Raw genomic sequence first — 25,764 nt, forward strand, 5'->3', positions numbered from 1 at the left:
CATATATCTAGGTGTGTTTGTCAGCTCATTTCTCAGGCATATGGGATTGAGGACAAGGTTCCTCCTTTCCTGGTTAAGGTCCATTGGGAGTATCAGTTCTTCCTTGAGCTATTCAGCATCAAGCTTCTGTTTTTCAAGTTTAGAAGGCTGCTAGCCAGTCTTCCGTTCTTACGTTTACTAAGTTCTACCAAGGTGATGTTCCTCTGCTGACTCCAGTTGCGGATAGGCCTTTCATGCAGCTTTGTAGTGGGGGTTCCCTCACCTTTTGTTTGTAGAATGCCTTGTTAATGTGTTGCCTTCTGCTCATGTTCAGTGTTTTGGGACATCCCAAGTAGTCATGAATATTCCTGCCTTTCCAGAAGGATTTTTACAGGTAAACCAAATATCCTAAATTTTTCCCCTAGGATTGCATACCAACAGGAACACTTACAGGGGAGGTTTGTGTGATTATATCATATGTCCCCCCCCCCCCCCCCCCCAATCCCATACCCAGAAATATTTCTCTGTTCTAGCTATGCAGCATTATGTATGTGCAGTATCCATAAATCTTATTATTGCATTTTTTTTAATGTACTGTATCTTTCCCTTTTCATTCTAGACAACAAGAACGAATAAACTCCCAAAGGGAAGAAATTGAACGGCAACGGAAGCTGCTGGCTAAACGGAAGCCCCCAGCAATGGGGCAAGCACCACCGGCAAACAATGAGCAAAAGCAGCGCAAAAATAAGACCAATGGTGCAGAGAATGAAGCGTAAGTAAGATGGTGCCTGTTTGTTCTTTGTAATCCCAAAAATCTGTTGGGGGGGGGGGGGGGGGGGGGGCCTTGGGCAAAGTGACAGATTCCCTTTTAGGATAAGTCCTTGTTCTTAGCAAGTGTTTGCAGACTTTCCATATTGTCACAGATTAGTGTCCTGGTCTTCTTTATCAGCAGCTGTAAGTTACTATTTGTCTGTCTTTTTTGTAGGTTAACGTTAGCTGAATATCACGAACAAGAGGAGATATTCAAACTGCGATTAGGTCACCTTAAAAAAGTAAGCAACCAAGTGCGAGTTACCCTTTTCAATACCCGTGTTCATTTTCATGGTAACGCTAACAAATTCATGGTGTTTGTATTGCAGGAAGAAGCTGAGATACAAGCGGAGCTAGAAAGACTCGAAAGGGTCAGAAATTTGCACATTAGGGAGTTGAAAAGAATACATAATGAAGATAATTCACAGTAAGTGCACCAGACTTAAAGGAGATGGTTTTCTGGGATTGGCACCCGAATGCTAAACCCTTTCTGTGGAACTGATGCCATGCACAGTATTATCTCTGTAGGATATGGGCAGGCAACCTCGGCCCTTCACCTGTTGTGAAACTACAAGTCCCATGAGACGTTGCAAGACCCTGACAATCACAGGCATGACTCCTAGAGGCAGTCATGATGGGATTTATAGTTTCACCACAGCTGGAGTGCCGAGCTTGCCTACCCCTGGTGTAATGGTATGTTGGTTTAGCAAGTGACAAACTTTCTGTAATGTCATGTCACATGTTTTGGAGTGTATAATTGTCTTCAATGATGTACCAGAAAAGCAAACTCATGATGAAGCCCTGGTCTGGAAAAGCAACAGTGATCCCCTTCAGTCTCCAGGGGGGGTGCTGTTGCAGGGTTAAAAATATGAAGCAAACCACCACCTGCAGAAGACCAGGCTTTATAATCTCCTAGTCCTCCACCTGTTCTCCAATATGTTGCTCTTGCAGAGCAGTGGCCTCTTTACATCTAGCACACTTCCTAGTGTGGTGGATGCCTGGTTCCTGGCTGTGCACTGAGCTTACTTCCATTGCACCTTATGGCACTACAGAATGAAGAAAGGGATGTAGGGATAGTGGAAGGAACCATGGTACGCAGAGCATGGGTGGGGCAAGAAGAACCCCATAGCAATGCATATGCTGTACATTTGTGACATAGTACTTGTTGGTGTTCTGCACAGGTTACTAATGCAGCTGTGCCTCTGCCTGATAATAGAGAAAATGTGTATCAGTTGTTTGGAGCTTAAGCCCGGGCTGAACTTGCATTGGATTTGCATAAAAAAAGATGCAGGGACTACCCCCCACCCACCCCCCTAACGCACTGAAATCGGATCCCAAAGGTGTTCTCAACCATGCGATCCAATTCCTGTCTGAATCCACAGTTTGCACTGCAATCTTTGAACCGATCTGGGGGTGTCATTAGCATTGTATTGACAGTTCGCAGAGGGCAGTGTGAACTGCCTGCAGGAGAGATGCGATGCAGGAATCGGCGATGGAATCGGGCTGGTTCCCGCATCGCTACAGTGTGAACCTAGGCTAAAGAACAAATTCTGCTAGCGCTGATTTTGAGAACCACCTCCATTAGAGATATTGCCTTAATGTGGAAACAAGTTGTGATACAAAACTTACTCGTTTTTACCTACAGTTACGTGACTTTTCCATAATGACTGCTACCTTGTCTTGTATGTTATAGGACAGTTGACATGTCATAAAAAACAATCTCGGGTTCACATTAGCATCATCCCCTAAGTAAATGGGAATAATTTGTAAGGTAAAGAGTAGTGGGACTTTAAAAATGCCAAATGAGAACAAAAAAACGTAATAAAAAAATGTAGATTTTATTATTATTCGCATAGAGATTGTGATACTCACCATGGACAGAGGCTTTTGAACTGGATGGAATGCTAGCCTCTTGCCTACTATGGGCCCTGGATTTTAAGGGAACACTACTCTTTGTGAGGTGTATGCCTTGGGGACCCTTAAAGTAAACCCTGGGAGCCCTGTATATGTCATATTAGAAATAGTGACTGCTTCATAATGTTGGGACTCATAGCAGATGTTGATGTCATCAGCAAGTCGCCTGTCTGTTGTCTGCTATAATGTGTTCATTGTAAATAAGTCTAGTGTGGCTTCTAAGGCCTCATGTACACTGCTGCTGGTAAACGGACGTTCAGAGGCAGTTGGCTGCTTTTTTCAGCTGCCCCTAAACTCATCCAATGTTATCTTATGTGTACATGTACACAGGTACATTTAATGTCGTTTTTAGGCAGTTGCGTTTTATAGACTTTTCTTTGAAGGCAAAAAAATTAGTTCATACGCCAAAGTTCCTGACGTTTCAGACGCAAAACGCCGCCGTTTATAAGCGTTTTTACAGGTGCCCTATTTTTTAACATTACAAAACTTAAAAATGATAGCAGATGATGAAAAAACACTAAAGAAATGTTTTAAAAACTTGTAATTGCTTGCTATGTTAATAGTGTTAGGGTTTCCCATTAGGGTTAGGGGGCTATGGATGGGGTTTTCCCCTTGAAGAATAAGTTTAGTGTTATGGTTTCCCGTTAGGGTTTCTAGTTAGGCCTAGGGTTAGGGTTTCCCATTAGGATTAGGGGTTATGGTTAGGGTTTTCCCCTTGAAGAACAAGTTTAGGGTTATGGTAAGTGTTATGGTTTCCTGTTAGGGTTTCCAGTTAGGGTTTCCCATTAGGGTTAGGGGTTATGGTTAGGGTTTTCCCCTTGAAGAACAAGTTAGGGTTTCCCATTGAGGTTATAGGGAGTTATGGTTTCCGGTTAGGGTTTTCCCCTTGAAGAACAAGTTTACGGTTATGGTAAGTGTTATGGTTTCCCGTTAGGGGTTATGGTTAGGGTTTTCCCCTTGAAGAACAAGTTAGGGTTTCCGGTTAGAGTTTCCCATTGAGGTTATAGGGGGTTATGGTAAGGGTTTTCCCCTTGAAGAACAAGTTAGGGTTAGGTTTTCGGGTAAGGGTTTCCATTAGGGTTAGGGTTTTCCCCTTGAAGAACAAGTTAGGGTTTCCGGTTAGGGTTTCCCATTAGGATTAGGGGGTTATAGTTAGGGTTTTCCCCTTAAAGAACAAGTTAGGGTTAAGGTTTCCGGTTAGGGTTTCCCATTAGGGTCAGGGGGTTATGGTTAGGGTTTTCCCCTTGAAGAACAAGTTAGGGTTTCTGATTAGGGATAGGGTTAATTAAAAATATTTTAAAAATTGCAATTAAAATTTGCATGAAAAAGCCAAAATAAATTAATTTAAAAAATGAAATTTCACATGCAGCTTTAAAAAAAAAAAAAAAAAAAAAACAAAAAATTCTGATCAATTGCAATTTAAAAATTAAACATATTAAGAAAAATTGCAATTTTGCATAAAGACAAAAAAAAAATAAAATTACAAATATTCAGCTTATAATAAAAAATAAACAAAATATGCTAATCAATTGCAATTTAAAAATTAAATATATTTAAAAAATTGCAATTACATTTTGCATAAAAAAGACAAAATAAATTAATAAAAATAAATTACATGTACAGCTTATAAAAAAATATATATATACTAATCGCAATTTAAAAATTATATTAAAAAAATTAGCATTTTTTCCTCGCATATACTCATTATGGGATCCATAGTAAAAGCACCTTAATTGAGGTAGATACAAGTACACTACTGCTGCTCTCAGCTGTTGCTACTCACTCTGGTCTCACAGAATGGCTGAAATGGTTAAATAATACTGTTTTGGGCGGGTCCTATGATATCTTAAATAAACGCTCCTAGCCGCGAAATGGCGTTTTTAAACACTGGCTTCAAGCTGTCAAAAAAATTTGTTCAGATGAGGTTGCCTCAGCGTCCTGTGTACATTAAGCCTAAAAGGACTTTCACCCATTGTTTGTGCTAATTAACTCTGCTATTGTGTGAAGGAGTTCTGAGCTGATATCTTTGTGATAATGTAATTGTAGTTAGTGAGCTAGGAGACAACCAGGCTGACCTGAAAGGTCATATCTCTGAGTCGCATAGTCTGGTTAAATGATTAATAATTAGCTCATGTTAATTTGATTTATGGTTGCAGTTTGTATTGTCATCCTGGTGTATGTATTTGTGTGAGATCTCAAATAAAATGGATCATGTTCCAGCTTGCGGCCAAACGAGTCCTGCCTTGCTCCTGGTTGTCATATGCGACAATAATATCCAATATCTATATTCAGACTGGGAGGAATCGGTATATGATGAAAGCACTCGGAGTGTGGGACATTTCATTACAAAGATAAAAAGTATCACAAAATTAGTGATAAACACTTTTGTACATGGTAAAACCCTGCAATAAATTCAAACATGTATAAACATAATAGATACATGCACTTATGATTGGTCACTGCTACCTTGTCTTCCTTTTAATATAGGTACAGTAATAGGGGGTCTATTTATAAAGAATTGGCAAGGCATTGAAAGTGTTCTGTGAGCTCGCCACTTATAAAACATTTTTTAGTAGCCAAAATGAATAAATTGGCCTAAATTAGAAATATCTGATTTTCTTTTTAATATTATAGGTTTAAAGACCATCCCACGCTAAATGACAGGTATCTACTGCTACATCTTTTGGGTAGAGGAGGCTTCAGTGAAGTGTACAAGGTAGGTAATTGCTGTTAGGGTGCACTAACACCACATGTGATACCAAAAAAAGATGTTGCTTTATCTTGACGTTCCAAACTAAATGCTGTTTTACATATGAGATGTAGAATTTTTTCAGTTGTCTGATCCCACCAGTGTGTAAAACCTGTGGTTTTCACAAAACACAAAATGCCGTGCATTGTGGTGTCATTGCATTTAAGCACAACATAACTCACAGATGTGAACCATGCTGCATGTGCATTTAAAGGTCTGTTAACATGCAGGTGGTAATCTATGATAAAGATGACATTTCAGCCTTAAGGTTGTTGGATTTAAAATAAAAGCACAGAAAAGTTGGCCTATTCTGTCCACTAACACTTTCTTTCTATTCTTTAGGCATTTGACCTAACGGAGCAAAGATACGTAGCTGTGAAAATCCACCAGTTAAATAAGAACTGGAGGGATGAAAAGAAAGAAAACTACCACAAGTGAGTGGGTTTTACCATAGTCTTGTTATATGCATAACTTTAGCTTAAATGTAACCGTACGAGGATTAATACATCAATACACTGGTGACATTTTGTGAACTCAAATACCTGTTAAAGATTAGGCCTACTTTTACTATCCTCTCCCCTGTATGGAGAAGTGAGAAATTCCTGCTGCCGATGGAGATCTACTTGAATGTTAAATTGTCAAAGGCAAATGTTTAAGCACGATGGCTTTTGATGCCACTTAAAGGATACGTTCAACTTTTAGCAAAAATGAATTGCACGTTTTTTTGCAGGTAAAAAAAATGTGCATTTGCGACTTTTTGTATTAGGAGCCTGTAAACCGTTGCACCCGCGATCAGCAGGTCACTGATGCCATGTCGGTCTCCTGCAGACTGTCAGTGTGAGCTGTCTGCCCATACGTTGTACAGATAGGCAGTTTCACACTGACCGGAAGAATCAATGAACTACCTCTTGCATGTCTTAAAAAAAAAAACACACACTTTAACCCTTTTATTACTGTGTGTCTGTGTATAACTGACAAGCTGATTGCTGTCAGATGGCAGCAATCTAGATACTGAAGTTTTTCCACATTTCACAGGCACATGCAATTTTTAAGGTGTGACAAGTTGAGTATTTACTTTAAAAATAACAAACATGGTATACATACCTGCTCTGTGCAGTGGTTTTGCATAGCGCAGCCCACATCCTCAGCGGCGCTCTTGGCCTCTCCTTCCTGTGGAGTGCCCCCACAGCAAACAGCTTGCTATGGGGCAGCTGAGCTGCAGCTCTGTGTGTCCATTCAGACACAGAGATGGCGGTGTGGACCTGCCCCCCTCTCCTGATTGAACTGACCTTGACAGCTGCAATGGCGTTGCTGCTGTGTGTCAGCCAATCAGAAGGGAGAGTCCCGGACAGTCGAGGCACATCGCTGGATCGAAATGGGGCTTGGGTAAGTATTAGGGGGCTGCTGTACATTAAAGGTTTTTTTTTTTTTTTTTTTTTTTTATCTTCATGCATTAGGCATTATGTGCATTAAGATAGAAAAAATTTAGTGTATTTTCTGCTGAAATTTTGCATTTCCTTGACCTTTGCGCTTATATTGTGTAACGCAGAAATTTGGAACTACCACTCTTTTATTCTCTAGGGTGTCTGCTTTCAGAAAGTATATAATGTTTTGGGCAATGTTTATGCAATCTTAGAGGAAGTAAACCCTGATGGGTTTTACTTCCTCTTTGTTCCCTGCAAAGTAAAAGCATAATGAGCTAGTATGCATCGCGATATCACCGCTGTCCCCGCAGTGTGGCCGTGTCCATCTTCAACCCCTCTTCCTTCCGGGGGCCGTGGACTTCGGCTCTGTTACTGGCCGGAGTCGCATGACGTCACTCCCACGTATACGAGCGGGACACGACGGCACGTGCATTGTAGAAACATCACGGGCTAAAGGGCTAAAATGGAATTTTAAACGTGTGCAAAAATGGCTCTGGCAGCCTATTTCATGTCATGTTTAGTTTTGCCATGTCTGTCATATTAAGGTCTTTGCAGTCACACTTAGGTTCAGTTCACACCAGAACACGCTGTGGGAAACCCATGTTCCATGTGTGTTTCCCGCACCGCGTTCAGAATGCACTGCACTTGCGATCTGCAGCGGGTGTCAGTGTTAAACACCCCAAACACAGGTCGCAAATGCAGTGTGTGTGCCTACACTGTATCGCATGGTACAGTTGTCTCATGATTACTGCACGCTCTAATTTCGGTGTGGTCCAGCGCGATTTCAGCCCATTTATGAGTGGGCTGAAACAGCAATGCACCCGGATTACACGTGAATCGTACAGGCATGCACAAGCGCGTTCCTGTGTGATTCATGGTGTGAACTGGGATTTTTTGACCCCCCACCCCGCTCGTCTTAGGTTTTTTGAAAACACATTATCCTCTAGGCTAGGGCTGTAAATGAAATTCATTGTTCGGGTAGGTCAGCACAAATGTAATTTTCCTATAAAGGGGCACTTTACTGATGCTTATCTGCTTGTTTTTCAGCAGCTGTCTGTGACTTGTTACTTACCAATTTTCAAGTTTTCATTGTTTATATGCTTCAATTTTTTTTCTTCTAGGCATGCCTGCAGGGAATATCGTATTCACAAGGAGCTTGATCATCCCAGGATAGTCAAACTTTATGACTATTTTTCTCTCGACACAGACTCGTAAGTAGCTATGCATGCGCTTTTGTGTCTGTGGCACTATACACAGTCATGCATCTAGTTATGTCAGAGCCAGCTGCGGTACCACGTGATGTCTGTCAAATGAAGATGTTTTACAGGATTTTGCAATCCTCTTTTTGGAGAATGCACTATATGTGAAATTCAGAGGTTAATGATCTTGTTTGAATTTAAATATGACTGGAGAATCTTGTTTGTTGTTGGAATCTCTCTATTTGGTTGTATGCTGGATATGGTTGGATGGGGGTAAATCCTCTTTAAAAATGATTGTTTGACAAATAGGGCAAATCCTCTTTGTAAAGAATAGACATACTAAACTAGACAAAGTAAAATTCTGAATCGCACAGCAAACACTTTATAAAGTCCTAGGTATTTATATAAATAGCTACTGTGCAGCTACAGGAAAACCGGCCACTTCATTAGTAGTTGAGAACCACCTGTGGCTACCAATCCTCAACTTGGGACCCCTTTCCTTAGTTTGCATCCTCCCAAAAGTTTGATTTTGGTTTTTGCAACCTGGTGTTCCATTTGCAAAATATGCTTTGTTCACTTTTATCCTCAAGTTAGGACTTGAGGATACATTGTGGACTTGAAATTGTTTGGTGGCCATGCTTTATAATGGTATGCATGACTTGAAAATGGACAGGGTTTTTATAGGTTCTCCAAAAATAAGAGCATGAGTGTTTGGTCATACTGATAAATGTGGTCCGAAGATGACTGCTTTTGGCTTGGCCTGGTGTTCCCAGCAGTAATATGTATAAATAACTTGGCTCACAGCACCAGGAGACTGGTGGTAGCTTTTAGCACAGAGCTCCCATTGGAGAGATCAATGCCCTCTTGTTCTTCAAAAAAAAAAAAAAAAAAATACATATAATATATTTATTGAAAGCCCTGTTCTTTAAAGCGAAACTTTAAGCACCAAACCAAAGCTTGGTTCCATGCTGCCTTGTTTCCTGGTGACACAATTGCTAGGCTGCCGGCTGTTCCAGGTTCAGCCGAAATGCCTCCCGATGACCGGTCCCCCCCTTCTGAATGAACGGCTATGCCTTCTGGTTTATGTGACATACATATCTTGGTTAGAAATCACTGGGCCCCCTACAACCTACCTGACAGGGCACTGCTCTGTGTTCAGTGAACACAGAGCAGTGAGAGCACGATCTGGAGGGAGGGGGATCAGAGGTCAGGACTCGGAGGTGGTGAAGCAAGCTTTCTGCTCACGTTGACCAGAGATAACACTGACGAGGGGGAGTTTCAGGACCCAGCAGAGACACAGGCAGACTGAGACTGCAGCTGTCTTCTGCTCCAGATTGGGACACTTTGCCAATTGTCAGTATGTAGTACTGATCCCCCTGCAGAGCTGCCGGAGGGAGAAAGCTAGCAGCGCTGCAAGGCGATCTACAAGTGTCAGAAGGCAGTTCAGCCAGCTCTCCTGCTCTGCAGGTCCCCGGGCCCCTCTTCTGAAGTGACAGAGCTCGGGCCCCCTACAGGAGGGCTGGCTGTACTGCCCTACTAGCGGCCCTGCCGGGAGGCACAGTGGGCAGTGTGCGCGTAATTCACCTAAGGCGAGTGACCTGCATGGGGAGGCGGGGCGGACTTTCTATAATAAAAGGTATTTTACAACAGGAGAATTTTTTAAGAGAGCAACTAAATTCTTGAGAAAGAGCTTTCCTTATGAGCAAGTTAACCCCCCTCAAAATCGATCCTCAATAAATGGAGTTTTACACTAATTCTAGTTCACGGTGTTGCAGCTTATCCTCTTTTGGAGCCATTGATGCTGCACAGTTGCATGTCCGATCATATAAATAAATATCAACCTCCCTGCTGATTGTTAGAATACAGGTGTCATTATGATTATTATATGTCACCAGGATACCTAGTATATCTAGTAATACATACCTAATAATGCTCAGAACGCTGGGCAGGCTATGGCACTGAATTTGAAGTGGACTCCAATGGAGGTCAGTTCTTTGCTCCAACATAATGACTGATTTACTAAAGAAGTAGATAAATATATTAAAATATGCGACTATTCTCTTAAATGATTCAATTGTGTGGAAAAAAAATCCTGTTCACTTTGAACACCCAATCATGTGCAGATGCTTTTCAAGTGATTGGATAATTGAAGTGGATATTTAATCAATTTTTGAGTGATGAATCTAAATTCATTCAGTAAATTGTGCAGTCAAAATGGCGTAGTACACGCATTTGTTGAAGGTGTCAAACGCTGGATTATATATAAACTACTCCCACAATTGCAAAAAAAAAAAATAGGGAAATATATATAGTTATTAGGTTTATATTGGTGATTTCAGCATCCTCCTGATTTTCTGTTGGCTTCTTCTACAAAAAATGTTTCTAATTTTATGCAGGTTCTGCACAGTGCTGGAGTACTGCGAGGGCAACGATCTCGACTTCTACTTGAAACAGCACAAGCTTATGTCCGAGAAGGAGGCCCGCTCCATCATCATGCAGATTGTAAATGCTCTCAAGTACTTGAATGAGATCAAGCCACCAATAATACACTATGATTTAAAGCCAGGTAGGTACTATGTGTTGTCACTGCTTGCTTAATTTACACACATAGGTGTTGCATTAATTTTGGACGCGGTAGGGACGGGCATACTCAGAATAGGTGTACTGTGCCATAAAGATAGAATTTAGTTCGCCTTCATTTGAAGGTTCCCCCACCTAGTGGTCAGTTGCAGTCTTACACCTGTTAAACTGCTCTCTCAGATTGTTACATAGTAGGTAAGGTTGAATAAAGACAATAGTCCATCCGGTTCAACCTGTGTAGGTGTACATGAGATGGTGAATAAGAAAAAAATTTAAATTAGGATATTGAAGATTTTCTCCCATCTTGCATGGAAAAAATGTTGAGCAGGTTTATAGTTCTCCAAGCCACATGGCAGCTCAGGAAATGTTTACTAATGAGCAACTGATACACTACGGCCTTTTCCATGCTGTAATAAATAATTTCTTTAGGAATAAATGTGAACATTTTTTTTTTAATCTATGCTTTCTAAATGCTAGGTAATATCCTTTTGGTTAATGGTACTGCCTGCGGAGAGATAAAAATCACAGATTTTGGACTCTCTAAAATAATGGATGATGACAGCTATAACTCAGTGGATGGCATGGAGCTCACGTCACAAGGGGCTGGAACCTACTGGTAAGTGACAAGCAAGAGTGCAGCTTTAGATTTTCTTCTATATATTTAGCATTTAAGAAATCTTTTACTGCTAGCCTAGGCATAATTTATTTTATTCATAACCCAGAGTGACCCCTCCTCCAGGCCTTGGGTCAATGTGCAATCTCTTGTTGTGTTCTGAGGGCAAGTGAATTGGAGAATTCAGTAGGGAGTTTCATGTCAAATGGCACTGCCTAGAATAGTATTTCTATGGCATAGAGGGACTTAAAATATATTTTAGGTGTAATGACTTAAGATTCTCTTTATTGAATGTCTTTATTGACGATAAATACTGTTGGTCTTTTAAGATGACATGTGAATGTAATGTGACAGTGTTACTATTGGTATTCTATGATGGTTGTTAATGGTACGTGGAGTATTATGTTTGAAAAGGCTTTACTCTATAAACCTAAGACTGTTTGTTTTTGTGTTTTTTCCTCCAGGTACCTGCCTCCTGAATGTTTTGTGGTTGGTAAAGAGCCCCCAAAAATTTCAAACAAGGTCGATGTTTGGTCTGTAGGAGTCATTTTCTACCAGTGTCTGTATGGGCGGAAGGTAATGTTTGCTTGCACCCCTCAATGTAATTGCTGAGATCTCCTTTCACCTAGATACCTTCGGAGGAAAAAACAGTGTTTTGACGTTTGCACTTTCAGCCTCACCCTGCACAGGTTTTCCTGCTTGCAGGGCAGCAATCTAGACACCAACATACAGTGATTGTCACTAGGGACAGTTACCTCTGCAGGTAACCCTTACACACAAAGTAGCCACTATGTGTTTCCAAAGCAAACGCATACACTGTTCACAGCAACTGCTGTTGCAGTTCTGACCTTAAATGGATGTGACATTCCCCACCACGCCCAGACAGGAATGTAAAATATTAAAATATGGTAGCCCTTGCAGACGTGATGATAAGCTTTGTTTTTAATTTCTGATTTAGAGCATTCAGATTTTACAGAAAACATGAGATTTAAAGTGAAAATTATTTGGCGAAGTTTGCCTGCTGTTTGAGTCCTGTACAAAGTAATTCATTTGCAGAATAGTCTCATGCATCATATCAGAGTCACTGGCTGTTTGTGCAGTCCTATATTCTCATAGATTATATAGGATTAAGAATCACATATAAACATTTCTCTGTGTTCATTGGGGTACATAGGATCCATTCTTCTTGAGCCGCATCCCTCAGTGCGCTACTCAGTGCGCTTTTAGAAAAAAAAAAAAATCCTATTAAATCATGTTACACTGTTTTGTCATGTACCAGTAAAGATCTCCATGTTCCTGTGCAAAGTGACACTGCACAAGAAAAAAAAGAAAAATGAAACCCATCCTTATAATTATAATGCTTCTGTATCCTTCGTTCAGCTTTATAAATAAATTACTTGGGCAACCTGACAGTCACTAGTAGTCCTTTGTTGTTGGTGGCAATGATCTGCAGGCACATAGAGCCTATGCACTGTTTTCACCACCCTGTGCATGCTCCTTCTGATCTATGGAAGTAAGCTGTTTCTAAACACTGCTTACTGTGGAGGAAATCCTCTGCCAATCTATTACTATGGCCTGTGTTGAGGGTGGGTCTAAGCTGAAGCAGGCCTCAACTTTTTTTTCAAGTCCTTACCTTGCTTTGCAGGAGGGGAGACATGCACACACCGCACATGTTAACTTGCTCGTTTTGTTCTAGGCTAGAGGACAGTGGGGGAAAAAAATTATTTGATCCCCCTGCAGATTTTGCCCACTTACAAAGAAATTAAGGGTCTCTAATTTTTTTATCATAGCTATAATTTGATTGATAGAGACAGAATATCAACCAAAAATCCAAGAAAAAACGCATGATACAAATGTTATAAATTGAGTTGCAGTTCAGTGAGTAAAATAAGTATTTGATCCCCAAGCATAACATGACTTGGTGGGGAAACCCTTGTTGCAATCAGAGGTCAGACAATTGTAGTTGGTTACCAGGTTTGTACACCTCTCAGAAGGAATTTTGGTCCACTCTTCTTTGCAGAGTCATTCTTCTCCAAGCCATTTGGGTTTCGTGGCTGATGTTTGGTAACTCGAACCTTCAGCTCCCTCCACATATTTTCTATGAGATTAAGGTCTGGAGCCTGGCTAGGCCACTCCAGGACCTTAATATGCTTCTTGGGCCAATCCTTTGTTGCCTTGGCCGTATTTTATTTTTTTTTAATCCTTTTAGATCTTCTCTAAATCCTTAAGGTTTCTTGGCTATCGCCAAGGAAGAAAAATGCTGACTATGACCCTAAGAACACCAACCCTTAAGCTAAGCACGGAGGTGTAAACATTATGCTATGGGGCTGTTTCTCTGCTAAAGGTACAGGCCGACTTTGCCGCATTAAGGGGCCAATGGACCGGGCCTTGTATTGTAAAATCTTGGATTAGAACCTTCTTCCCTCAGCCAGAACACTGAAGATGGGTCGTGGATGGGTCTTCCAGCATGACAATGACTCAAAACATACCACCAAGGCAACAAAGGGGTGGCTCAAGAAGAAGAACATTAACCACTTAAGGACCGGAAGATTTGCTATCTCAATGACCAAGCCATTTTTTTGTGATTATGGCACTGCATCGCTTTAACTGACAATTGCGTGGTCGTGCAACTCTTTACCCAAACAAAATTGAAATCCTTTTTCCCCACAAATAGAGCTTTCTTTTGGTGGTATCTGTTCACCTCTGCGTTTTTTATTTTTTGCGTTATAAACAAAAAAGACTGACAATTTTGAAAATAACCCAATATTTTTTACTTTTTGCTATAATAAATATCCCCCAAAAATAAAACACAAATTTCTTCATCAGTTTAGGCCAATATGTATTCTACATATTTTTGGTAAAAAAAAAAAATCACAATAAGCTTATATTGATTGGTTTGCGCAAAAGTTATATCATCTCCAAAATAGAAGATCTATTTATGGCATTTTTATTAAAAAAAAAATTTTCTACTAGTAATGGCGGTGATCAGCGATTTTTAGCGGGACTGCAGCAGACAGATCAGACACTTTTGACACTTTTTTTGGGATCATTGACATTTATACAGCGACCAGAGCAAAAAATAGCCACTGATAACTGTATAAATGTCGCTGGCAGGGAAGGGGTTAATACTAGGGGGTGATCAAGGGGTTAAGTGTTCCCTAGGGAGATTTTTCTAACTGTAGGGGCAATGTACTGACTAGGAGGAGGAGAGAGATCGCTGTTCCTGATCACTAGAAACAGCAGATCTCTCTCTCTCCTCCCCTGTCAGAATGGGGATCTGTCTGCTTACATTAACATATCCCCGTTCTGGCTCTCTGGGGAGCGATTGCGGGTGGCCGGCGGACATCACAGCCACGCGCATAGGCTTCCACGCCGTACCCCTTAAAGCGGCCGCCGTATTCATGCAAGAGAGCCAGCCTGCCGCTGTATAACGATTGCGGCTGGTTGGCAAGAAGTTAAGGTCATGGAGTGGCATAGTCTGTCTCCAGACCTTAATCCTATAGAAAATTTAAGGAGAGAGCTTAAACTTTGAGTTGCCAAGCGACAGCCAAGACACCTTAAGTATTTAGAGAAGATCTGTATAGTAGAATGGACCAAAATCCTTCCTGAGATGTGTGCAAACCTGGTAACCAATTACAAGAAACATTTTACATCTCTTTGTTTGCCAACAAGGGTTTCTCTACCAAGCATTAAATCATGTTTTGCTTAAGGATCAAATACTTATTTTACTCACTAAACTGCAACTTAGTTTATAAGCATTTGTTTTTTGTGTTTTTTTTTTTTCTGGATTTATGGTTGATATTATATCTCACTTAAAATACACCTAGAAATTATAGACCCTTCATTTCTTTGTAAGTGGGCAAACTTACAAAATCTGCAGGGAATCTAATTGATTTTTTCCCCACTGTACTTACCTGACCCGCCGATCCTCCTCGCACAAGACTGGTGTGGTCTGGCACCCCCTCACTCCTGAAAGTGGACCGTTCATAACGTCAGCACACTCCATAGACAGAAACAGTCCACCACTGGACCATGGGGAGCATGGTTTTCTGGAGGATCGGCGGATCAAATTAGTGTAGGGATCTTTGTGCTCACCCCTAGGAAAAAAAAACTAGCAGTTGACTGTGCACCACACTGCATGGGGACAAAAAAATTTTTTTTTGCTTGGAGTTGGGCTTTAAAGTGATTGTGTAAAGGCTCTTTTATTTATTTATTTATTTTTTTTAAATAACAAACATGTTATATTTACCTCCTCTGTGCAGTTGGTTTTGCAGAGAGCAGCCTGGATCCTCCTCTTCTTGGGTCCCTCTTTGCTGCTCCTAGCCCCTCCCTCCTTTTGAGTGCCCCCTCAGTCAGCAGCTTGCTACAGGGGGCACACAAGCAGAGTCAAAGCTCCGTATATTCAGACACAGAGCCCCGATCTGGCCCTGCCCCTCTGTCCCCTGATTGGCTGACTGACTTCGACAGCCGCGGGAGCCAATGGCACCACTGCTCTGTCTCATCCAATCAGGAGGAGTGTACTGGTTGGCTGAGGGGATCGTAGACATCGCTGGAGAGAGAAGGGGCTCAGGTAAGTAATTGGGGGGTGATATGGGGCTGCTACACACAGAAGGTTTTTTATTTGAATGCATCGAATGCATTAAGATAAAAAAAAACCTTCTGCCTGTACAACTCCTTTTAAGTTTCGCTATAACCATAGCTTTTTTTTTTTTTTTTTGCAAATAGTACACTTTTGGATTCCCCATCACTTTGAATAACGATGATCACCAAGTCAGGGTGAATTTCCCCAGGTGGGGAACACACAATTTTTTTTTTTTTTTTTTCATCTTAATGGGTTCTAATCTATCCAGAACTGGGCTAAACATTACACTCTTATTATCTTTGTTTCATGCATTAAAAATTAGTGACTTAAAACATGTTTGCTATGATTCATCTTGCAGCCATTTGGTCACAACCAGTCTCAGCAGGACATCTTACAAGAGAATACCATCCTAAAAGCCACAGAGGTCCAGTTTCCTCCAAAGCCAGTTGTGACCCCAGAAGCCAAGGTATCTATACTCTTACACCCTTGATTTTTTGTGTGCCCACTCAGAGGGATGGGAGGTAGCTCTTTGCCGCCTTGTTCACAATATCTCCCCTCTTTTTCTTCTAACAGGCTTTTATCCGCCGTTGCCTTGCCTATAGGAAGGAGGATCGGATAGATGTCCACCAGCTAGCATCTGACCCCTACCTACTGCCGCACATTCGTAAATCTGTTTCCACCAATAGCCCAGCCACCGCTGCAGTAGCATCAACCTCTGCTTCCTCCAACAACAGCTTGTCAAACTGAGAGCACGGATGAGGCATGAGATTTGATTCTCTGCTCCATTATACATTGTGTTAATGTCAGCAGAGGTGTTACACGGCTCCCTTGGAATATGATTCTTCCCTTTTGGCGGAGAGCAGCGAGTGCTCCATGGAACATTTCAATTACTGGCTTATTGGAGCCACAAAAAGCTGGATTTGAAATGGAGCCTTGCAAGAGATCCACAACCTCTGTTGGGTGGAAGCCTGAGTCTTTGTTGGCAAGGACCTCAAAAAAGATGACAAGGCAGTAGACTTGGATCTGTAACTTGGACAATACATCCTCTCCCTTCCCCTTCTGTGAACTTCTTATTCCTCTACACAGCTGACAACCGTTAAACGAAAAAACTTTTTGTTAAGAAGATTTTCAGGAGCCGGATCCTAGTAGACTGGACTTGGGCCCCCGTCACCCCTTCCCCATCCTCCTTGTTGATATTTAAACCTGTTCTGATACCCCTTTCGTCATTTAATGAAATATTCAAGTGAGATTGCCAGAAAGGTACAATTTCCTGCAGCCTCCCTTGTTCATAATAAGAAGTCAAGAGGCCCTTCCTAGAAGTGGAGCTCTTTTATTACCTTTTAAAGTCGATCCATCACCTGCAGAGACTGGGGACATCTATTTTTTAGTCTAGACTGATATTCTTTAAGTTTAAGTTTTAGTTCTAGAATATTGGTTCAGACCAAAAAAAAAAAAGTTGCCTCAGTTTTATGTAGGCGATTGGTCCACTTTGAAGATTAATCTGGCAGAGCATAGGTTTTTATTAAAGTGAAATCCATATTACTAGGGACAGAGGAAAGTGTTAGCGTTTCTTTTCATCTTCACAGTACAACTTTTCCAGGCAGTTTAAAAAAAAAAAAAAAAAAAAGCTTTAAATATTAAGGGTCTTAATATTTGTTTTTTGGAGTTTTGCTGTGTTTGAAATACTAGACAGATGGTAATCCAGATCTGAGAAGGAAGCCTTACCATGGTTCACATCTGGTCTGTTTCAGCAGCAGACAACCTTGCATGCTGTAGTAACTGCTGACCTGAAGAGTCCATGATTTTGGCTGACCCGTGGTTATGGTTCAGTTGCAGCGAACATAGTGCGGGCGATTGTTCATGTGTGTTATACCACGCTTTTGCAAACTGTTGTAAAGAAAAAAAAAAAAATTTAATTTCACTGTAAACCTCTTCACATTTGGTGGCAATTGCTTTTAGCCTTTCTGGTTTTTCTGAATCTTGCTGAAACATGTCTTAAGAAAAAAAAAAAACTTTGCAAATGCTGACATTCACACAATGCTGGCGTGTAACTTGCCTGCTTGCACCTCTGTACAATGCCTGCTGTGGCATCGATGCTGTTGGTATTTGAGTCTATACATTCACAGACATTGTGAGTGGCTGAAACCAAAGGAGTTTTAAAAGCTCACTCTCCCTTTTGCGCTTTGATCATGAACAACAAATTTTTTCTCTTAGCCAAAATAATATAGATGCCTTAGTAACAACTATTACTAAATGGGCTATCTGTGTTTGGGGTCACAGCAGTAGTGACTAATCTTGATCTTGCAGATAGTAGGTTGTTGAGGCTTTACAGACCATGTAGGAGGTGTTGCAACCCCAAGATGTCTGATCATTCCTGTGGTATGTCCAATATAAAAACAACGGTACCTAAACTGTGTCAGCATCATTCAAAATAGTCTCTAATCTGTGGTTAAAATGAGTGTAGGAGTGCAGTGCATATTTCACATTGTATCAAGGCAAGGCAAATCTGTGGCCTTCATCAGTTACATATGTTCAGGAAGGTGCTTGTGTTCTTCCTTTTTAAAGGGAAGTGGACAAAAGTAGAGGTATTCAAATCCTAGTACCAAGTAACGTGTTTCTGCATCCATTGACACCTGTATTTACAAATTTATTAACCAAAAGGACCTGGGTCTTAAGGGTTGTCCAACTTGGTCTTTGAGTGATGTTGAAGGGTTAGACTAACAGAAAAGGGTCATCTAAAAGGTTTTTCATGGCCAAAATTGTTTCCCATTTTGCATATATAATGCTCATTACTGTGTCTTTTGCATAACTTGATTACTCTGCCATGTATTTGTGGGGCATAATTGTTTATTTTCCAGAGCCACAGCTAATAATTGGTGTCTTGATTATTAGTAGTTTTCAGTCCATCAAAAGGGTTTCTAAGGCAGGCTATACATGGTTCGAATCTCGACTGGTTCAGCAGGAACCGGCCGAGAGTCAAACCGTGTATGGGCAGGCTGAATGTACCAAGTTGATCCTTCGATCAACTTGGATACAGCCAGCATGGCTGATTTTACCTGTGATTATCACTAGCGGCTACTATGGGTGTTGAGGCAGTGACATTTTAACCCTGTAACTACCACTCTGACTTCAGCTACATGTATTGCATATGGTTGTGGGGCGTTTGCAGCGCTTCCCCATTCATTTGAATAGGTGGCAGTGGCTTAGTACCCACCAAACACGACAGAAGTAGTAGTTTTGGGCACATAGCACAGAATTTTGTGACCACAACATGTAAACACCCCTGTCAACTGCCTTTGCAGCTTAAGGAGAGTGCTAAAAAAATGTCTTCACTGCACATTTTTAATGTCTACACCGCAAATCTAAGCCCTTATTTGTAAAACCTCACACAGTTAATTTGATACTGAAAATCGTGCAGCAGCAGTACTTAACCCTGCATTATTTCAGTTTCAAATAAAACATAATTTGCATTTAACTATGTAAATTTGGCAGAAACTCTCTCCTAAAGTGCTTAGTTATCTGTTTATTGAATCGAGTGGTCGTTCTTGCATTCTAAAGTCCTACCATGCAAATGCTGGATACCTTTGCCTTTTTGCTTGGTTGTGTTGTAGAGGATGGCACTGCATTTGAAATCTGACCACCAGTCCAAATCCTGAAAGCTGGAGCAGACATCAGGGAATGCTTTGGTTCCTAGACCGATAAAAACAAAATGTAGATTTCCACCTATAGCAGTTATTCTGGTGAAGCCTACAGGTAGGGCCCCATAGCAGTGAGGTTTCAGCAGAGCTTAGGTCTGCCTTGGTGTGTATGGACATGGTGGTTCACAATAGAAGACATCCTTTTGTGTGAAATGTAAGTGTTAATAACTGTCCATTACTTCTCCAGCAGCATATACTGTTCTGCTCTGTTCAGCTGCCTGGAGTAATAAAATACTCAAAACTTGTGTATGTTGGAATGTGTGACCTAACCTGGCCATACATGGTTCAGTTTTTTTTCCTTCAGCTGGCTAAACAAAACAAAATTGAATCATCTCCCTCAATCATACATTCAAGGTGGATCAGAGAATCCTCTCTGCTTTGTCAATGTATTCTGACAGTGCTGTCAGAATTCTCTGAGCGCTGCAGTTGATTGGCTGCGTGAGATGATCAAAGCAAAATTTTCCAACCAGGTGGATCATGAGAAGTTGGTAGATGGAGATTGACTGCTCATGAATGAGAACGGCCATACACAGATGGAAATTTTACCTGCTGGCCCAGTCTAGATCCATGTATGGCCAGTTGTACTTCTCCTCTATGTGATAGCGCTGGTGCCAGGTGAGTTGCCCAATGCTGTGACATAGAGAGAGACCTCAGCCCCTCTGCAAGCACTAACACAGCTTCAAGTAGGACTAAACTCATTGATTTAGCTGTTTCCCAAAACACATAGATTCCAGGTATGCCATAAATGATAACTGTCTCAGTTGCTTGTGCTCTCGACTGCAATGTCAAGCCGTTGAATGGCTGGAGCCATAACTAACCTGTGTGCAGCACCAGGGCAACTGCAGATCAAACGGAGGTAAAGATGGCAGCTATTATGGCTGTAAAGGATAGAGACTTCTGCTTTAAAGCGTACACAGGTCTGTTTTTCCTTACTACTGATGCTGCAAAGGTGCTAATGAAAAAGGAGTGTGTGCTGCTGGGTTGAGAAGAAATCCAATAACCTTATGCTTTGCACTGCATGGGAAAAAGACAAGGTCACCTTAAATGCTGGTTGTGCTTTGGACATTACTTGGACTGAGCAAAATATGTTGTGCAGATACAAGTGGTCATTGACACTTTCATTCCATGGACTAGGTATTGTTTTCTTAAGGATGTATTAAGAACTGCCACTAAACATAATAAACTTTCCCATGCACACGTGGCCCTGGGTGATGATGGAAGCACCCATGACTACAGTCCCTAGAAGCCTTTATATAGTACAAACCTGCAGCCTTGACCTTGTAGTACGCTACCTTTTTTATATGTAAACTACTACACTGCAACATGGGGTGTAACTTCCTACGTGGTCTTGAAAGTAGTGTCTGCTAGTATGCTTACCGAAGTCTTTAAAATGTTTCTCTTTTTAATGGATGATCACTTGTAGTGACACCAGTGCTGCAACATTGATGAAACCTGATTTAAAGAATAACCTCATCTGGTAAATGTCTAACTCCCACCTTGCCCTTCCTTCCTTTTTTTTTTTTTTTATTATCTTTGCCTGAGTTAGTTTCTGTTAATATGGGTTTCACTTTGCTCTAGGAATAATTATAATAAAAATACTGTTTTCATTTTTATTTTTTTTTTGTTCATTTTTTACTTGAAGGACAAATGTGTATTAATTCATATTGGAAAGTTTAGGCGGAAACATCCAAGAATTAAAAAACAAAAAACAAAAAAAAATACTGATATTAAAATACATTTGGAAATGTTAAGACTGCTTTATGATGTACCTTTTTTTTTTTAATATGCAGTTTGAACAATTTTCTTACAGAAGGTATTGTTTGGAACAAGTTCTCTAAAGAAGAGTTGCAGGAAGCAGAATTGGTGTCTAAACTCTTCCCTAAAACAAGATTTAACTGTTTTTCAGCACAACAGTTACCCTGTCTGTTAAGAGGATGTGTTTTGGGTCCACATATTTCTTCATTAGTCACCAACAGAAAATAAAACATTCAGCTTAACTTTATGGCTACTATTCCTCTGTAGGTCAGCACCTCTGCGATCCTTGGTTCTTTACAGCTCTGAATCATCTTCCAGCCACTAGATGGTGCTGTGTGTGTATAGCAATAGATGATTTGCAGAACCAGTAAGAGATGTCCACTTACTGTACTAGAGATGCTGAGTATGGCAGACCTTTCTAATTTCCTTGAGAGCAGCCATGACACAGCTGACTATTCTGGTTTTCAGGTCTTTATGGGCAGCCTGTTTGCATGAGCAGGGCCCTCTGATTCCTCTTGTGCTAAATTGTAATGTAACTGTAATGTCTGCCTTCATTTTGTTAAGCGCTGCCGCCAAACTGTTGGCGTTATATAAATCCTGTATAATAAAGACTGGGAAGATCCCGGCAGGCACAAAAGTGCATATATACATATTTATAGTGCCAGCTAGGCTAAATATTAAGTCTGCATGACACCTAAAGAAAAATATATCAAGGTGGTGTGATGGAAATGAAAAGTAGGCTAATGCCATTTTTCATGTGGTCTTTCCTATCAGGCCCACTTGTCAGTTTTTCAGACGGACCTGATTGTAAGTTTCAGATCTACCGCCGAGTCCGCTGGAATCTGGGAAAATAAAATGCAGAAAAGGTCTGAATCCTTTTTACATTTTTCCAGACCTAAATATGACTGATTGGCGGTAGCCTTAAAGTGAATGATTGTAAACCTTTGTGTCTTGTTTTTTAAAAATAAACCTGTCTATACTTCCTCTGTGCAGTGATTTTGCACAGAGTGGCCCGATCCTCCTCTTGTGGGTCCCCCGTGGCGCTCCTGGCTCCTCTTATCGAGTGCCCCCATGAAGAGACTCTTTCCCTGGGGGCAACCATGCGGGTGTCCTCTCGAGTCCTGCTGCTGCCTCCATTGACACAGACAGCAGGACTTGGCCCTGCTCTCTTGTCACTGGATTTCATTGGGCCATTGGCTCCCGCTGCTATCAATCTATCCAATGAGGACCCAATCCAGCAGCTGGATTGCTGGAACGATCAGGTTCAGGTAAGTAAAAGGAGGGCTACTGCATCACAAAAGGTTTTTCACCTTAATGCATTAAGGTGAAAAACCATGAGGATTTACAGCCCCTTTAATGTAGAGAGACCCAAGTCCCTTTTAGATCTTGCAGCCCATAGATCCTACACAGGTCCACTGTCAAAATGCAGACAAAAATACTGAAAGTTACCTTAGTCCATTCTGCTCCAATGGACTAGTAGGGGATCTACTTACAGATCCCCTGCTGAGCAAAATGGAGCAGCATGCCTGTGTGGAAAGGATCTTAAAGAGGAGTTCTAGCCTGAGGAAGAAAAAAATAAGTCAGCAGCTGCAAATACTGTAGCTGCTGACTTTTAATATATGGACACTTACCAGGCCAGGGAGCCCACGATGTCAGCACCCCAGCCAATCTTCAGATAAGCTCCCAGGTGCTGCCGCCGCTGTTCCTAGTAAGGGTAACCGGCAGTGAAGCCTTTTGGCTTCACAGCGGGTTCCCTACTGTGCATGCATGAAGTATTGCACTTTCTAACTTGCCCGACAGCAGGGTAAGGAGGAGGGGGCCAAACTTCTAAAAGACGGCGCCGTCTCCCGGAAGTGGAGAAGGGTATCTGTCAAAAACAGGAACCCTTCCCCCCCCTCCATAAAAGATGCCACATGTGGCACCTGGGGGTGGGAGGAAGCAGATAAAGCGGAGTTCCACCAAAATGCCTTGAGGGGTAGAGCGCAGACTTGCACTCTGGAAAGTGCCACTGCTTGGACGGTTATGGTGCCCCTTGCAGTATGGAAGTGACCCAGGCTTGAAGGTTTTATGGAGTGCATTGAAGACTATTTCAAATTATAGCCTCTCATATCACTTTTCTCAATGTACAGTCCCCTTTTTACCGGTTGCTTTGCATCTAGATGCAGAGGACACAAATTTTCATTGAAACACATCCTGCTCACTCTGTAATTGTCTTTGTAACTTTTCCTACTGGAAATTGCTGTTCCCAAGTTGCCTATAATGCCATTTTAAGACTAGGCCTGGCATATATCTCAATCTGCATTCTCCAGAACAGGCTCATATGAATTATACATGTACTTCATTGAGAAATTTACATCCCTGCATACCTCTACTTGACCAGAGTTGTTGGTGGTCAGGTACGGGCTGGTCAGCTGGGATCGCTGAGTGGCTACATTCTGACTTTTCTCTCTTGCATGCGAAGGAGGCATTTAAGGAAAAACCTTCCCCTAAAAAGAATTGCTCACGTTATGGCTTCAGACTGTCCCATAACTATTCCAAGTCGCTCTGTTCCCTGTATTTCAATCTTACCTTAAAGCGGTGTTCTGCTTAAAAAAACAAATTAAAAGTCAGCAGCTACAAATGCAGCAGCTGCCGACTTAATAATCAGACACTTACCTGTCCCAGGATCCAGCAATGCGAGGGGAACAAAACCCCGCTTGTCTCCCCCTCCTCTTTGTGGTGCTGGCATTGTAACTGCATGCGTGTGCTGTGACGGGCCGGGCAATCATCTGGGACATGTGATGTGTCCCAAATGATTGCCGAGAGGGAGTGGGGAGAGGTGATCTCCCTTCCGGTTCCGCGGGGAGGAAGTGGCATGTCAGGGGGTCACTTCCCTTAACCACTTGCCACCCGCCATATAGCAAAATGACGGCTGCAAAGTGGTTTCAATACCCTGACTGAGTGTCATATGACGTCCTCAGGATATTAAGCCACATCGCGGCGATCGTTGTGACACACCGCAACTCTGATCTAGGTAAAAAGTCTCTGATGGAGACCCTTTACCACGTGATCAGCTGTGTCATGTCACGGCTGATCACGATGTAAATAGGAAGAGCCGGTGATCTGCTTTTCCTCACTCGCGAGTAGAGGAGAGCCGATCGGCTGCTCTCCTGACAGGGGGTGTCTGTGCTGATTGTTTATCAGCACAGGACCACCAGGGAAGCGGCCCAGGACCACCAGGCTGGCCATTCACACTGGACCACCAGGGAAATACTAATCTGTGCCCAGGCAGCTGCCAATCGATGCCCTCTCACAATGCCTACCAGTGCCACCCATAGGAACCTGTCTTTGCAGCCTTTCAGCGCCCATCAGTGCTGCCTATCAATGCCCATCAGTGCCCGCTCATTGGTGCTGCCTAATCAGTGCCCATCAGTGAAAGAGAAAACTTTTTTACAAAATTTTTTTAACAGAAACAAAACTTATTTTTTCAAAATTTTCGGTCTTTTTTTTAATTTGTTTAGCAAAAAATAAAAACCGCAGTGGTAATCAAATACCACCAAAAGAAAGCTCTATTTGTGGAAACAAACTGATAAAAATTTAGTTTGGGTATAGTGTTGTATGACCGCGCAATTGTCATTCAAACTTCGACAGCACTGAAAGCTGAAAATTTGTCTTAACAGGAAGGTGTATAAGTGCCCTGTATTGAAGTGGTTAAAGCGGAAGTTCCATTCAAAGTGATGCTGGTAAAGGGTTCAGATTCAAGTTGTCTCTAGAGGATGTTAGAATGTTAATGACCTTTTGGATGCTATTTATGATACATTAGACATCCAGGAAAAAGAAAGCCAGCCCTCTAGAAACTATCAAATGTACTAGGGATTGCAGAAAAGAAAAAAAATAACAAAATTTATATAGAGTCCTGTGAGCCTCCACTAACCAAAATGCCTAATTACCATAAATCATCTGCAAGCATTAAACATGTCTCATAAAATCATGCAAAGGTAGATAAATTAAATATATATGTTATGCTTCCACAATAGACCACACACAATACCAATGTGAAAAACAAAGTGCATACAGGTATATGTGAATGTCTTACAGTGGTAAATCAATACATCTCTATTGACTGTAAAAAGTGACACTAGTGCACCACAATATAAAAAAACAGGTAGCTGGAAAAAAAAAAAAAAAAAAATTATGAAAAAAAAAAGTGATGAAAAAGTGCTTGTGTGCATACAAATGGTTCACAAATTATACCACTTCTGACTGTGTACAAAGGACCATGTATCCATTAACAATGACCCCGCTACTGCATCAAAAGTGCTCCTGTGCATATGCGTGACATCCAGCTGAATCTATTTAAGTGTGCTTAAAGTCCATGTGATTCTGAAACTGCTAGGTGATGTTCCTAGCATGCCGTGGTGTTCCTCACTCCGGTGTTCCCCTTAGGTATTAAATGCTCAACTCCGAGCGTGTGACTTTGCA

General features: G+C 41.5%; 1 protein-coding gene across 4 annotated transcripts in view; it reads left to right on the plus strand.

The window, feature by feature from the left end:
* TLK2 (tousled like kinase 2) overlaps positions 1-21,161 on the plus strand; it is an 85,101-nt gene extending 63,940 nt beyond the window's left edge. For all 4 annotated transcript variants that reach the window (XM_073607666.1, XM_073607664.1, XM_073607667.1 and 1 more), the window contains 11 exons: positions 599-751; positions 965-1,031; positions 1,119-1,216; positions 5,338-5,419; positions 5,795-5,886; positions 7,998-8,087; positions 10,472-10,641; positions 11,133-11,271; positions 11,733-11,844; positions 16,209-16,316; positions 16,424-21,161. In XM_073607666.1, coding sequence (XP_073463767.1) covers positions 599-751; positions 965-1,031; positions 1,119-1,216; positions 5,338-5,419; positions 5,795-5,886; positions 7,998-8,087; positions 10,472-10,641; positions 11,133-11,271; positions 11,733-11,844; positions 16,209-16,316; positions 16,424-16,597 — 1,285 coding nt within the window. In that variant the 3' untranslated portion in view covers positions 16,598-21,161. The remainder of the gene's footprint in view (positions 1-598; positions 752-964; positions 1,032-1,118; positions 1,217-5,337; positions 5,420-5,794; positions 5,887-7,997; positions 8,088-10,471; positions 10,642-11,132; positions 11,272-11,732; positions 11,845-16,208; positions 16,317-16,423) is intronic.
* Positions 21,162-25,764: the final 4,603 nt, after the last annotated feature.

The sequence above is a fragment of the Aquarana catesbeiana genome, linkage group LG12, assembly GCF_042186555.1.
Source record: "Aquarana catesbeiana isolate 2022-GZ linkage group LG12, ASM4218655v1, whole genome shotgun sequence".
Taxonomy (NCBI): domain Eukaryota; kingdom Metazoa; phylum Chordata; class Amphibia; order Anura; family Ranidae; genus Aquarana; species Aquarana catesbeiana.